The sequence below is a fragment of the Lithobates pipiens genome, unplaced genomic scaffold (assembly GCF_037356315.1).
Source record: "Lithobates pipiens isolate NorthernLeopardFrog02 unplaced genomic scaffold, aLitPip1_a1.2 Scaffold_30, whole genome shotgun sequence".
Lineage (NCBI taxonomy): Eukaryota > Metazoa > Chordata > Amphibia > Anura > Ranidae > Lithobates > Lithobates pipiens.
This window is the reverse complement of record NW_027507791.1, coordinates 140039772-140055850: the sequence shown is the minus strand read 5'-3', so window position 1 is coordinate 140055850 and position 16079 is coordinate 140039772. Positions and strand designations below refer to the sequence as shown.

The window sequence follows — 16079 nt, the reverse complement described above, 5'->3', positions numbered from 1 at the left end:
GCACTTCTGCTTAGCGTTGAGAGCCCAACATGACCCTTTTCTGATAAGGACCCAATCTGTGCTCATGACACTGCCAAGGGGTCTTCCCTCCCTGTGAGTCCCCATGTTCAATGCTGGAGACAGGTGACGAGGTGAGTAGGAGATAAACAGCACAATGTTATTACCTTATTTATCCACCACCCTCCCGTGCTATAGCTGAAAGCCAGCTACAGTGCAGGCTCATGTTGCCGGAAGGGGAGCCAGTGGAGGTCTTCTGTCGAATGCGCTTCCTGAGTGCCCCATGTGACATACATTGGCACGGATCTGTGATCGGGGTAAAGAGCCAATCACAGCAGCTCTTACCATGGGACCAGCTGTGTCCAATCAGATCATCAGGGTGTAAACAGTATTTGCCATTTATTGGCAGTCCTCTCATGCTGACAGCAAATCCACACAGGAGACATCTACACTGATAATTGGGGCATTTATCATCTGTCCTGATTATAAGTACTACCCATCTGTGCCCATCAGTTCTGCTTGTTAGCGCTACATCAGTGTCCATTAGCCTATCAGTGCAGCCTTATCTGCGCACATGCATGAAGGAGAAAAATTACTTATTTAGAACGTTTTATAACGGGAGCTAAGACTTGTAAAAAGGAGGGGAAAAAAATTGTGGCGATTACCACCAAAAAGCTTGGTCTGGCTCAAAATTATACATTTTGTTTGGGTGCAGTGTTGCATGACCACGCAATTGTTGCATAAACCCCCTTGAGAATTAGTTCTGGCCAGCTCAGTAGATTGTTTGTTTGTTTTTAACTTACTGAGTTGGCCAGAACTAATTCTTGAAGGCGCGCGTGTGTGTGTGTGTGTGTGTGTGTGTTTGTGTTTTTTGTTTTTAAAAAGTGTTTTTAAAAACAAGCACTGAACCCTTATATCCTCTAAAGACAAAAACATAAGTACTATCTTTTTTTTGCTTGAGAAATGTTACTGCACTGTGCACCTGCACCAAGCCGAAGACCAGGAGGAAGGGTTTGTGGCAAAATGACCTTTTATGGAAGACCCGGGGTAGTTTTCCACATACTGCCTCCTCTGTCTTCACCTTGGAGAAGATTTTGAGCAGTTTGTAATGTTGAAGTCAGAAACTACTTTGCCCGCCCGGTAAAGCCGGACTGTGGTAATGAAGTTTACTTGAATACAGAAGTGTTGCTTTTTGTTGCAAAGGCCACCTGTGATCCAGAACAAGTTTAATACAAAATGTATTAACGTGGATGTAAACCCAATTCAAATTTGAGCTGGGCACTATCTGCAGTGTTTTTTCTTGTCTCTCTTCAAAGCATTAAGTCCCGTTGCTTTCTCCTGCTCTTTTCTTTTATTATCAGCATAAAGCCTATTAAACTATGAAACTATGAAGCCTAACAAGTTCTCTGACATGAGCTAAAACCAGCCTGAAATTTGTGTTGCAGGCGGTTGCTATAAATTAGAGAACTGAACTATTCACAAAAAGCTCTGCAAGTCTCTGCTTATGTGGAGAGGGGCTGTCATAAATCAGCTTTGACCAGAACTGTATGGACTGCACAGATTGAACCAAACTTATGTAGGTGAAAGTATTAATTACTACTTATTTATTAAGATATGCCAATATAAACGCACCACCAATACCAAACAGTGTAAATAAACCAACACCCAAACAAGCATGTACAGCAAAAGGGGATACCAGAATCATAATCTTAGCCAGGCCAGGGTCAATAAACAGGATATCAGCGGAGGGGGGGTTCACAAGGAGCAAGACAAACTGGGAGAAGGTGGATGGGATCAGGCGGCAGGGGAACAGGAATGCAAGATAACAGGAACAGGTACAAATATTATACAGGATTTATATAGCGCCGACCGTTTACACAGCGCTTTACAACATTAGGGTAGACATTACAATACAATTCAAGACAGGGGGAATCAGAGGGCCCTGGAAAAAATAGTGCAGTTGTTGGAGGCAGGATAGGCTTCTCTGAAGAGGAAAGTTTTCAGGGATTGCCTAAAAGTGGATACATTTGGAGACAGTCTGACAGATTGGGATAGTGAGTTCCAGAGGATGGGCGAGGCTCGGGAGAAGTCCTGGAGGTGGATATGGGAGGAGGTGATGAGGGAGCTAGAGAGCAGGAGGTCTTGGGAGGAACGAAGTGGGCGATTAGGTTGGTATTTTGAGACTAGGCTCGTGATGTGGATGGCTTTGTAAATAAGTGTTAGTATTTTGAATTTAATTTGTTGGGCAAGTGGCAGCCAATGGAGGGATTGGCAGAGAGGGGTAGCAGACACTGTGCGGTTTGTAAGGTGTATGAGTCTGGCAGCAGCATTCATGATGGACTGAAGGGGGGATAGTCCATTTAAAGGTGAGCCAATGAGGAGGGAGTTGCAGTAGTCAAGGCATCAGGATCAAGTTTGCAGGTTCACAGGATCCAGATCAACGCTCAAGGACAATACCAAGGCAAGGATGTGTGAGCTTGCCCGGTTATTTATACAGTTTCCTGCAGTCGGGCTCAGGTGATGTCTGACTGCAGGATGCGATATCTGCTCCATACTACCAGGATCCACCCGCTGGTGGATGCCAATACTGCGGCCCAAAGATCACATAACACCAGCAGGGGAAAGCTCTCCTGACAGTTAGACTGCCAAGAGACATCTGCTGGTGGACGTTGGTACTGCATGCCAAATGTCAAATAGTATTACCAGCAGGTGGAACCTTTCCTGAAGGGGCTTGTGTGCCTTTCCTCCAAACGGCTGTATGCCCAGACTTTACAGTCTGTGCTGAACAGGAAGAAAAAAAAATCTAACACGGTTCTGCAGATTCTAAAGAATATATAAAGCTGAAGACATATGCATGTGAAACTTATGTAGGATGATTTATTTCATCTCTGTATCATCTGAGGCTGTTTACTTCACTGGGTATATGTGAGGGTTTACATCCACTTTAATCCAAAAAGATAAAATGGAAAATGTTGAAACTACAGATGCCTGCCTTCAATTGAATAACATATTAATGTCATGTTTGCATGTTTCAGTTGCTTTCAGATTATATGACCTTGACAAAGATGACAAAATCTCACGGGATGAGCTTTTACAGGTGAGGCTGCAGACTCTAGAAAAATTAAGCAAGTGTTTCATTTTCTTCTATAAATCAGATACTTAGGTTTGTGCAATAAACAATTTGTCTACTTTACATTTCCTTTTTAGTTAACACAACAGGAATGGATCTTGGAACTGTCTAGTGTGGTGTTTTTTTTTTGTTTTGTTTTTTGACACTTTTTTTTTTTCCCTCAAGTGAATGGGTACCCCATACTCATTCACATAGGGTGGGGACCCCTTATTAAAGGGGGCTCCCGGAGTCTGATAAGCCCCCCCGCCTGCAGACCCTGACAACCAATGGCCAGGGTTGTTGGGAAGAGGCCCTTGTCCTCATCAACATGGGGACACAGTGCTTTGGGGGTTGGGGGGCCGCAGGGCGCCCCACTTTCCAAAAGCACCCACCCCCCACGTTGAGGGCATGTGACCTGGTACGGTTCAGGAGGGGGGTGCGCGCTCACCCCCACCCCCTTTCCTGGCCGGCCAGGCTGCGTGTTCAGATAAGGGTCTGGTATGGATTTTGGGGGGACCCCACGTTTGTTTTTCGGCGTAGGGGGTTCCCCTTAAAATCCATACCAGACCTAAGGGCCTGGTATGCTCTTGGAGGGGAACCCATGCCGGTTTTTATTTAAAACTTGGTGTGGAGTTCCTCCTCGAGAGCTGATTATTCTGTGATTGGCTACATCCAAAGTCTCCTGGCCGGGGGGCGACTTGAAGTCGTGTTGTAAGTCGCCCCAAGTGGCACTGTGATTCGTACTCAAGTTGTGTCCAAGTTGCCTCCCAAAGTCGCACTGGAAGTCGTGTTGCCCCGTGTGAATGGACTCTAAATGTATGCTAAAATACTTTCTTCCATACAGTTGATTCTACTGTGTACTTTTGTGCAGTCTTGAACAAAGGACTAAGATAAACAAAAAAGCTAATTTATTTTATTTTATTTATAATGGTCTCTTATCTATATTTTTTTTATTTATTTCAAGTAAGATATTTCTTATATTGGTTTAGTTGCTGTCATTTGATACCTTAAGCCTAGAGTAAAGGGCACATGCAAATCATTCATAGACCCAAGGTTATAGGCTTGTATCTTCTGGTGATTGGACACTGGCAAGCTTTCAAGGATATGCTAACTGGGTAAAACCACATAATGTAAACATTTCACATTCAGTTTGATACAAATTACATCATAGTAAATCTGGTTAAAATTATGTTAAGCTGATTAGTAACATTTAGAAAGGTGTAGGATTTCAATGTTGGTATGTATACATGTATATTTTGTTTGCAGGCTGCATCCAATAACTTGACGAGTTTCACAAATCACTGTTTGCTTCCTTTAGGAGTTGATGCATAACCTATAGCCTATAGAATAAAATATTGGTATAAAAAAGTGTGACAAATATTGATATCCCAGAAATCAAACAAATAGTTTAACAAGGCAAGCGCTTGGCCTCTATACTTAACAGCACTTGGGGGGGGGGGGGGGGGAAGGGTAGTCAAGGACGTCCATCTCAGGAGCTGTGGCAAGATCTATATGGACCAGAGGGAGTATTGGAGGAAGCTGGGGAAGATTTTACTTCCTCAGACTGCCATACAATTGAAGAGGGAGCTTCAGGCAACATGCTCGCTAATGTGCAAAAGCATTTTGTATTGTTAAATTTGACTCTCCTCTGTTACCATGCTTTTTTTTTGGGTACAAACCTACTAAATCTTTCAGGATTTTCCACATTCATGAACAAATGGAATGTGCAATTTTATGACCATTGGATAACTTCAGAAAGGATTTTGATTTCTCTCAAAATCTTTGCTGAACTCTATCTATTGGAAAAACTGTTCACTAAAATGGGTCTATTCCTGTAGTTGATCCTGCCACCTTAGAAACTTCAATAAGCGAGTTATTTAAGACTATTTGCAGAATTTCTGAAATAAGAAAGTTTGAAATACTCTTAAAGGCTTTTTACTCTTGCTAGCCCATCCCTGCAACCAGCTCTTCCTGCAATTTCATATTTAAAACTGCAGCAAACAGGACCAGGAATATGAGCTATCAGCTTGACCCTGTATTTCAGCATCATGCATTACTGGTGCATTTACAGAAACTGCCTTTTTTCCGTGGATGCCATATAACATGAGGCAAATTCCAAAATAGCCCGAATGTTTTTTAATATGTACAGAACCTTGTGTCTAAAAACCACAACAGCTGGAACCATCTCTAAAAGACACTTCACACAAATGCCTTTTTAGGGGGAATGTTTGAGGGCAAGGATCCTCAAACTATGGCCCTCCAGCTGTTGTGGAACTACACATCCCATGAGGCATTGTAAAACTGACCTTCACAGACATGACTAGGCATGATGGGAATTGTAATTCGTGAACAACTGGAGGGACATAGTTTGAAGACCCCTGGTGTCGCGTACCTAGTGGTGAGCCCGGAATGCAGAAGGAGACCTCTTGCATCCCCGACTCACAGCCCCTGATGTTGGTGACAGGAGGCACGGGAGTCAAAGGTAGCACAAGTGCCTGGCAGGATCAACAGCCGGTGGATGGATCAGGCTGACTTCAGGAACTGTAGCTGAACAAGCAGGCCCCAGTGGCAGCAGACAGGAACCAGTAGATAGCAGGAGACCAACAGGAACAGGTAGATCACTCAGGGGCAGGCACACAGAAGAGTCAGGCAAGCCGGGTCAAACCAGACAGTCAGTACAGGAACAGATGCAGCAGGCAGAGGCAGGAACGTGGATTAGGCCGGGTCGGTAATGGATGAGCATGGATGGACCAGAGGATGACACAGGTGCAGAGTCGTAGACAAGCCGGAGGTCAGAGGCAGGCAGAAGGCAGGGAAGGTCACAGGTCAGGCTGGTTCAATACACAAACAGATCAGATTCAGGTAATAGTCTCAGGAACGCTGTAGATAAAGCAGCAAGATCAGAAGGGAGAACTGGGTTTAAATGGCCTGCCTGGCGCCGGTAACCGTGCGCGCATCCGCGATCGCGCGCAACCACGCGAACACGCGCACCAGGCACCCGCAGGCGTGCACGGACAGGTGACGAACCACTGTCCCCAGCCAGCCTTTCCTGACACCTGGTTTAGGGAGGCAATTGACCAGTATATAGTGTACCATATAGTTCAAAGTAATACATTTCTTTTTCTCAAATCAACCAAAATCTGCATGTAAGCCACGGACTAGTTGTGCTAGTATGAGACTGGTTCCAAGGGTTTTGCTCAAACCTGTTGGTACCAAAGACCAGTAGGGAGGAGAATTCTTCATATTCTGAACTTAAAATCCCCCCAATAAAGAACTTCACATAACAAAATTTTGCATAGAATCTAAAAGGTCAGTTTTATTTCCTTTGAGACGGGGGATAAACCTAGCAGCCATGGACATTCAAAATTCATATCCCCATTTATCTTGCTCATGCTTTCTGCATTTTACAATGGCAGTCTGTTGCTTCCAGTTTGTCGCACTGCCCTTCGTGAATAATCTGAGTAGATGATAGGCTAAAGATCTTACAAGCTTTTCTTGTCCTACTCAGGGCATCCAGGTCATGAGTTAATGGGGAAAACCTTCTCCTGAAGGAATTGGCCTTCTAGATAACTGCAAATGTCCACAGGACAATTCAGATGCTCCATGCCTTTGCTTTGGTTGGATGATGACTTTAAAAAAAAAAATCAAAAAAAATCTGGTCTCCAACCTTTTCTACATCTGGAATAACTGGGTCTAGTCCTGGACACATCCCAAGCAAAGCTTTTCCTTCCATAAAAAAAATCCTCTATCAGAAGTCACATTGGAGTTGAAGTGCTGATGATTTCCTTGAACTTCTCAAAGGGATATATTTCCTCCTGTGCTCATTGCAGAAGAGATTGGTGGGAGTTTCCTGGGCCTCTGTAACCCAGCTTCTTAAAGCTTTTTTTTTTTTTTTTTTTTTTTTTTTTTAAAAGCCAGCAGCTACAAATACTGCAGCTGCTGACTTTTAAATAGTGACACTTACCTGTCCAGCGCGCCCGCGATGTCGGCACCCGAAGCCGATCGCTCGCTCGTCTGGCGGGTCCTGCCGCCGCCATCTTGGGTATGGGAATCAGGAAATGGAGCCTTTCGGCTTAATTTCCCGGTTCCCTACTGCGCATGCGCGAGCCGCGCGGCGCAATCCGGACGGTCCCCGCTGCCTCTGGGAGCTGTGTGTTTCCCAGCAGGCAGCGGGGCACTTGCTGAAGGGGGCGGGCGCTTGCGGAAAGGGGCGTAACGTACGCCCCTTTCCGCAGAGAGCTAGCCCGGAAGTTGGTGCAGTTACCTGGATTATCCAGGTAACTGCACCCCCCTCCCCCCTGAAAGATGCCGATTGTGGCGCCGGGGGGGGAATTCCGATGAGCGGAGGTCCATTTTAGGGTGGACCTCCGCTTTAAGGCTGCCACGTCGTCCTTCTTTTTGTACATACATTTTCAAAGTTGTGTTTTTGTCAGGTGGACAACAATCCTCCTTTTAGATGCAGCTTTCACCTGCAAGGTTCTTGCAGTGGCACTCTGAAGCTGGGTCTGACCCATGTTGGGCCTGTGTGGTTAGGAGAAATTTTAACTTCTGCATGTTCCCAGTTGAATTGTTATATTATTTCCCATATGAAAATTTCTTCCTTTTTTTCACACAAACAGAGCTTTCTTTTGGTGGTATTTGATCACTTCTGGCTTTTTTTTTTTTTTGTGCTATAAAATGAAAAATTATCAAAAAAAATGCATTTTTCTTCATTTCTATTAAAAAAAAATGGCAAATTAAGTAATTTTTCTTCATAAATTTGGCCAAAAATGTATACTGCTAAATATCTTTAGTAAAAATAACCCAAATTAGTGGATATTTGTCATAAACTAGATGTGACCAGAACTGTGTGACTGCGACAGAGTGAACCAGACGTAAATAGGTGAAAGTAAGTTTATTAGAGTAAATGCATAAAAATGTGAACACACCACCAATACAAACTGAGTGAACAAATCAAACAACCAAACAGTGAAGATAAATGAACAAACCAGCATATGTAGCAAAGGGAGTACCAGAATCGTAGTCAAGCCAGGCCAGGGTCATAGATAGGTCAGCAGATGGGGGGGACAAGGAGTAAGGGATCAGGTTGAAAGAGGTTCAGGAGGCAGGATGCAGGAAACAAGGATCGGGATCAGGTATCGGGTATACAGGCTGCAGGTCAGGGCACAAGGACAATACCAGGGCAAGGTGTGTGTGCACTTGCGGGGTATTTATACAATGGCTGCTATCACTCATGTGACGCCTGACTGCAGAAGGTAATACCTGCTCCACACTGCCAGGATCCCTCCGCTGGTGGACACCATTTCCTGCAGACCAAAGATTACATAATTCCAGCAGGGAAAAGCTCTTCTGACAGCTCCAAACTGCCGGGACACACCTACTGGTGGATATCAGTACTGCACGCCAAATGATCGATATTACCAGCGGAGGGAACCTTTCCCGACAATATTATTTAGTCTGTGTGAAAGTTATAGGGTCTACAAGCTATGGTGCCAATCACTGAAAATGCATCAATTTGATCACACCTGATGTACTGACAGTCTCATTTCTTCAGAACCTAACAAGCCAGTAAAGTACAAAAACCCCCAAATGACCCCTTTTTGGAAAGTTAACAAATTGATAGGGAAAGGACTTTATCATGGGCAGGTGGCCGCACAAAATGTACAAAAGTAGATCAAAAATACAATTTTTTTTTTTTTAATAATGGTTCAAATTGATCACACCAATTTCAATACACATTTCATATATTTACAAGCAATAGATAACATATAAACCATAATTTATCCTGTTTCACTGTATTTTTCCTAAGTCCAACTGTATTACAATACCCTACAGTGGACGAAGGCAGTAACCCCTAGACTTTCCAAGGTATTGAGTACAGGGCACAGTTTTTTAAAGTTGTAATTTTTTCCCCACAATTCTTTGCAAAATGAAGAGATTTTTTATTTTTATTTTTTTCACACCAAATTGTCATTGTAACAGATAATTTCTCTCACATGGCATGTACATTCCACAAATGAAACTCCAAAATATATTCTGCTGCTCCTCCTGAGTACAGCGATACCACATGTGAGACCTTTATACAGCCTGGCCACATACACAGGTCCAACATTGAAGTAGCAACTTCAGGCGTTCTAGGAGCATAAATTACACATCTAATCTCTCAACCACCTATTACACTGTTGAAGGCCCTGGAGCACCAGGGCAATGGTAACGCCCACAAAGTGACCCCATTTTGGAAAGTAAATACCCCAACGTATAATCTGAGGCATAATAAGTCTTTTGAACCGTTAATTATTTTTTTTTTTTTTCCCCCAAAGTTTTGGGAAAATGTGGGGGAAAAAAATGAAAATGCATTTTCTTTACACAAAGTTGTCAATTTATAAGGTATTTCCAACACATAGGAGTAGCAGAATATATTTTGAGGTGTTATTTTTGCCATGTACATGCTGAGTATGGCAACACCACATGTGAGACTTTTACACAGCCTCGCCACATAGAGGCCCAACAGGGACATAAATTACGCATCCAATTTCCTTACAATCTATCACATTTTTGAAGGACCTTCATATTTCTAACATAGCATGTACATACCAAGAATTACACCCTAAAATACATTCTGCTGAGTAAGGGGTAAACAAAAAATTACCTGTGGTTTTAGTAGTGCAATTGTCCACAGGAGAGCCCTGATCCAGGCAGCAGGCAGGGACGTGGTCAGCGACAGTGAATGGAATTGTCCAGGCAGCAGACAGGAATTTTGTCCATCCTGGTAGTAAGCAGGAACACGGTCCAAGTAGCAGGCCATGAAATAATGTGGACGGGGTAGAGGCTTCTCCCACCCAAATCTCTTTGAAGCCTCCGAATCTCCAGACCCTAATCTGGGAATGAGAAAACTAAAAAATTAGTTTTCTTCATCCAGAAAAAACATTTTGGAGCCCCTCACATGTGAGACCTCTTTGTTCCCACTAGCATAGCAGGGTAAAAGATCAATCCAATAGACAGGCAAAAAAACGTGGTCAAACAGTCCAGGGTCAGTTCCAGAGCAAGCAGAGGTAGGTGCAGTTTAGTGTTGGGCAGAAGCTTGGTCGTATAACAGGCCAGGGCCGGTTTTGGAGAAGGCAGAGGTATGTACAGTTCACTTTTTTTATACCAGTGGCGGGATTTTCTTGTGGAAGGTAGGGTTCAATCATCTGATCGTTGAAGTCCACTCCCCCCACAAACAAATTATAATCGTAGATGCAAGCTGGTTTCTGGATTGGGACGCTTTTTCTGGAGACTTCCACGTAGGTGTCATTATGGATTGTCGTGAGCATGTGGACGTTTCGTTTGTCCCTCCACTTGACAGCCAATAGGTCCTGACTCCTCAAAGATGTAGTCTCCCCTCGTCGTAGCCTTTCATTGACAAGTTTTTGCTGGAAGCCCTTTCTATTGGCTCTTACTGTACCACATGCTGGGGTGTCTCTCCAGTGAAGATTGCAGAAGAGGGGCAAGCTGGTATAAAAGTTGTCCACATAAAGATGGTATCCCTTTCCAAGGAGTGGATAGACAAGCTGCCAGACCACTCTTCCGCTGGCTCCAATGTACTCTGGGCATTCAGGGGGATGCAGTTGGGATTCCTTCCCTTTGTACACCAGGAAGGAGTAGATGTACCCCATAGCTTGGTCACAAAGTTTGTACATTTTAACCCCATATCAGGCCCTTTTGCTGGGGATAAACTGATACCAAGCCTGCCTGAGAATTTTACAAGGGAATCATTAGGTATCGTGTTCACCTGGACACGTGGCTGGGCGGTGAAGGAAGGGTGGATATTTGCTGCTCCGGAATTAGAGGGTGGGCATAGGGAAGGCTGGCATGGCCCCTATCCCTTTTGGGGCTGAGATGACACCCTACTGGTGCCTGGCCTTTGTTGTAGTGGCACTGCTCTCGAGGTGGAGGGCACTGCGCTGCTGGTAGTAGGCTGCTGCTCCATGCCAAAATGCCTTCTTTTCACGAGCACACATTCCTCTACAGATTCTGTATCAGATCCGCTGCTTGTAACGGGTTCATAGGCCATATCCGAATCGGACTGAGACTTAGAGCTCCCCGCTGCTCTCATCGCTCATACTTAGAAGCTAATAAGCCTCCTCTCTAGTAAAATATTTTTTTGCCATACTGGTGGCTGGTGAGGCTGCACTGGTGGGGCACTGTAATAGCACTGATGGGCACTGATGTGCACTATAGTGGCTTTGGTTGCACTGGTGTGGCACGGGTGGAATTCGTCCAGCAATCCCGACAGGAAGGGTAAGTACGGCTCTCCCTGCCTCAGCAGGATTGAGCAGCTGGGCATTCCCTGGGGGTCTCTCTCTCCCTTTCCTCTCCCTATCCCTAATTGAGGTGCGGTGTATGTACCTAGGCCCCTTTTTTATTTTTTATTTTTAATTTTTTTTTTTTTTTCTTTTTTTTTTTCTTTTACTGCACAGTGATGTGCCTGAGTAAATTTACCTCAGAGGCCGTCGACATTTCTTTTTACATCAGGGGACACAGCCATAGTAGTGGTGGTATGTGGTTATAGGGCCACTGATGGGTGATGGACACTGGCACGCCCTAAGGCAAGAAGTGTACTCCCTATATAACCCCTCCCAGTACTACTACTGGGAGTCCTCTGTTTTTTCGCCAGTGTCTAAGATGTTGGTCTTGCTTAAATGTGCTGTGCTGAGTTCCACTGGAAGCAATATTTGCTGGGGCTAGCCATGCTGACCAGATCCGTTCTGATGTCTTTTCATGGGCTAAATGAATGGTACCCGGGCCTCGTGTCCGAATGAGGATTTGCTTGCGAATGCTTCTCTTTAGAGAGCTGAGCCCTGGGATCCATTACTTTTTACTGGCAGGGTGCTGTCACAGGTCCAGGATTGTGGGTAACCTGAGGTTCCTGAAGGTTTCCTAAAAGGTCTCGGAGCCCACCGTGAAGGGTGAAAATTGGGTGTTAATCTCTGATAAAACCCTGCTGCGAGGAAAAGGTAAGGGAGATTTTCTTAAGAATTTCTCATTCTATGTATGTTGTCATGCCTGTGCGTCACCACTGGGGGGCTGTATTGAGCACTCACCGACCTGATGCTGGAAACCGCACAGAAGCCTGTAATTTTTCTCCTCTCCTCTGACCACAACAGATCCTCTGGTAAGAAGGGGGGTCTGCTTCTCTTCCTGTGCCCCCAAAATTAGTTTTTCCCTTCTGGGGATAGGATGCCGAACTAGTTTCCTCTTCTTTTTGAAAAAAAAAAAAAAAAAAAAGACAGACCGCGGCTGCTCAGTGGAGGATTTAATCCCCCCCGCCATACCTGCATGTTCCACAGGACGCCGCTAGTCTTTCCTTTGAAGGGGGGTGTAATTTGCATGGGGGGGCATGGCTTACAGCGTCAGACACCGGCCACACATGCAGGAAGTTGATTTTGACGCTGTGTGAGGAAGCTGCTGCTGGCTGTAGAGGGGCAGAGCAGGAGGATGGCTTGTTCAGGTTAGTGACACAGGCTTTTTCCCCTTTGACACATACTTTACCAGGCTTTACTATGGCCATTTTCCTGTAGTTATATGCAGTGTATGGCTGTAATTTTCTAGAAGGTTTGGCGGCCATTTTCTTGGTGATTTTTGTACTAAGGGTGGCCGGCGGCCATTTTCTTGTAGCTTCAGCGCATTGTTACCTCCAGTGCTGGGTCTGTGTACCTCAGAACAGAGTGGTTTTCACTCTGAGCACTTTGACTGTGACTGAAACAGGGCAGAGTGGTCAGCGCCAGCACAGTGCAGCACGTGGTGAGTCCTGCAGAGGGGCCCCTCAATCTGTGAACGGTGACCTAGGAGGGTTGGATTTGTATACCTTGCCTTAAGTCCCCAAGTTGTGGCAGGCGAGTGAGGGTCAGCATGGCGTCAGAAGCTGGCGCTCCCTCCCCAGACATCCCTGCTATTGCAACCGGCTCACCTGCAAAAAATGCGGTGCCTATGGGCGTTTTGTCGGCGGTCCTGGAGACCTTTGTTGTCAGGGTGAAAGCGACGTGCAGACGCAAAGAGGCAAAGGATACCCTGAATTATTTTTTATTTTTGCCTGCCTGGGACTGCAGGTAAGTGTTCCCAGTCCGACAAGGCGCCTGGTGAAGGACAAAAGCATCCCCAGTTTTGCAAGCCAAACAAGTCTGCGAACAAAAATGTTACCGCATGAACGTTTGCCCCCGCCCCCAACTCTCGAGTGGGGGGACGCCTTTGCGAGTTTGCAGCCCGGTGAGATTGAGATTCCCTTGTTAACACTCCTATCAGAAAGTCATTTTTATAGTAGCTATTACATCTGCCAGGAGGGTTTCTGAGTTGGCGGCCTTGTCATGCAAGTCTCTCTACCTGGTCATCCCCAAGGATAAGGTTGTGCTACGTCCGCAGCCCTCTTTCCTTCCAAAGGTGGTTTCGGCATTCTATCTAAATGAGGGCATTGCGTTACTTTCCTTATGTCCTAAGCCGACACACCCAAAAGAGAGGTTGCCTTACATTCCCTGGATGTGGTCTGGTCTTTACGGGTGTATCTGTCTGCTATGGCTCCCTTCCGGAAGTCAGAAAAAAGGTCTGGCAGTCTTGTCCTGTCCACCATTTCTCGTATTAGACAGATCGTGGTTTAGACCTATGCCTTAAAGGGGCGGGTGCCCCCTTTTCCTGTCACAGCTCATTCCACCAGATCAATTGGGACCTCCTGGGCTTTCCGACATGGTGTCTGTCTTCCAGGTGTGTAAGGCGGCGACTTGGTCATCCGTTAACACTTTCACTAAATTCTACAAAGTTGATGTAAGTGCGTCTTCGGATGCTTGCTTTGGACGCAAGGTTTTGCAGGTGGCTGTGTAAGGTTGCAATTACTTTCTTTAAGTTACTAGTTTGTTGTAAACTCATCTTTTGATGCACGAGTTGGCCTCTGGTTTTGATGGCAGCCATTTAAGATGGCGACTCCTCTGAGGTGTTCCCTTTTGTTGTGGGTGAAGTTGTGTTTTGCTGTTTCCACCCCTCGTTTTTTGACACTGCTTAGGGACGTCCCTAAGGTCAAGAATTAACAGAGCTATGTCTGTCAACGAACGAAAGAAAATGGGATTTTTGTACTCGCTGTAAAAGCCTTTTTCTCTGAAGTTTTTGACAAACTGAGCTGCCGAAAGCAGGGTGAAGGTATAGTCAGACAGACCGCCCCCTGGGCGGTGCTGTGCAGTCTTACTGTTTTTTTACATGCTACATGTTCTGCCTAGTCCTGTCCTGAAGGTGGTGTGATAACCCTAAGGTCAAAAATTAAAGGCGCTGTGTCCGTCAATTAACTTCAGAGAAAAGGATTTTCCGGTGAGTAAAAAATCAATTTTCTTTTTCTTATAGCCCGCTCTGTAATGGCATAGCGGCCATTTTATTGGTTATATATGCGGCGCGCATAGCGGCAATTTTCTTGTAGCCTGCTATTTGAGAGATCTCCCTATATATCTATATATCTATATCTCATTTTCTTATAGTTCAACAGCCACAGCACTGAATAATATAATCCAGGTTTTCTTAGTAGGCAAAAAACAAGGGGTAAACGGAATGTCAGACAGATGATTCTGAACAATCCTACCATCCCTATTGGTATAGAAAAATACACATGTCCATAGTGTGCACCGCTAAAAAAAGAAAAATCGTTAAAATGTATACCCTAGTCCACCGGATATAAAAAGGGCAAAAATATTAATTGTATTTTTTATATGTGTATATATAATTAACATTTTTGCTCTTTTTTAGTTATTTTTATATATGGTGGACTAGGGTATACATTTTAACATGTGGGTTTTTTTTTTGTTTTTTATTTTCAAGCAGTGCATACTATGTCATGTGTATTTTTCTATACCAATAGAGATGGGAGGATTGCTCAGCATTATCTGTCTGACATTCCGTTTATCCCTAGTTTAACCAACCCGGGTACACCTGATGAAGTCACGTGACGTAATGCATAGGTGGTGGCCGGAATCAGACGCACACCGGAAATGACGTGAGAAGGATCTTTTCATGCGAGCAAGAAAAAGTTCCAAAGGGATGCTGTGGAAAGAACCACTTATTCATTTGTGAGTTTCTTCATCTATATGGGGTTCTGAGAGACTGTTTTTACTGGAGGCAACCTGTGGAGATATTTGTGGCTCTTCCTTATAATTTTTTTTTTATTGCCGCTTTTAATCCTATCAAGTTTTTGAACTTTTACACTCCTTGGAAGACTTGACTCATTTGCCATGTTTTTGTGTATGTATGTATGTATGTATGTATGTAGGTATGTATATAATTATATTTTTTACTCGTTAATACATATTTTCTGCACTTTAGCTACCCCCTTTTGGATTTTTTTTTCACTTGATGCGTTTTAGTGGTTTAATAACGTGCGAGATTACTTTTTTTTTCTTCCTCTGTTTAATTTGTGTATTGTGAACACTTTTAGGTTTTGCTGCGGGTTTTATACAGTATTATCAGATTTTTGTTGCTAGACACATTTTACTATTCTTAGTAGCGCGCAGGGGCGGATCCAGAGTCCAGTCTTGGGAGGGGCACTTCTATAAAATATGTTTTTTTGGGGGCAATTTATATGGGAAATGGCTGGTATTGGCACTTCAATCATTACGGCACCATGGTTGTTATGGTGTCAGGATGATTGAAGCACATTATTTCTATTAATACATTGTAATATAAAATTAAATGGTTCAACTCGCCATAATGCAGAATCAATGGGAGCCCTGAGGGTGTCTTTCGCCATGTCGCCTGCCACCAAATGCGGATTGTCACTTGCCACGTCACTTTTCATCAAATGCGGATTGTCACTTGTCACCAAATACGGATTGCTACTTGCCACGTAGCCTGCCACACATTGCGGATTGTCACTTGCCACATAGCCTGCCACACATTGCGGATTGCCACTTGCCACGTCACCTGCCACACATTGCGCATTGCCGCCTGCCACACATTGCGCATTGCC

At 44.5% G+C, this 16079-nt stretch overlaps 1 protein-coding gene across 1 annotated transcript in view; it reads left to right on the top strand.

Annotated features, from left to right (window-relative positions):
• CHP1 (calcineurin like EF-hand protein 1) overlaps positions 1-16079 on the top strand; it is a 165645-nt gene that overhangs the window by 123712 nt on the left and 25854 nt on the right. The window contains exon 5 of the mRNA XM_077464917.1: positions 3033-3094. Coding sequence (XP_077321043.1) covers positions 3033-3094 — 62 coding nt within the window. The remainder of the gene's footprint in view (positions 1-3032; positions 3095-16079) is intronic.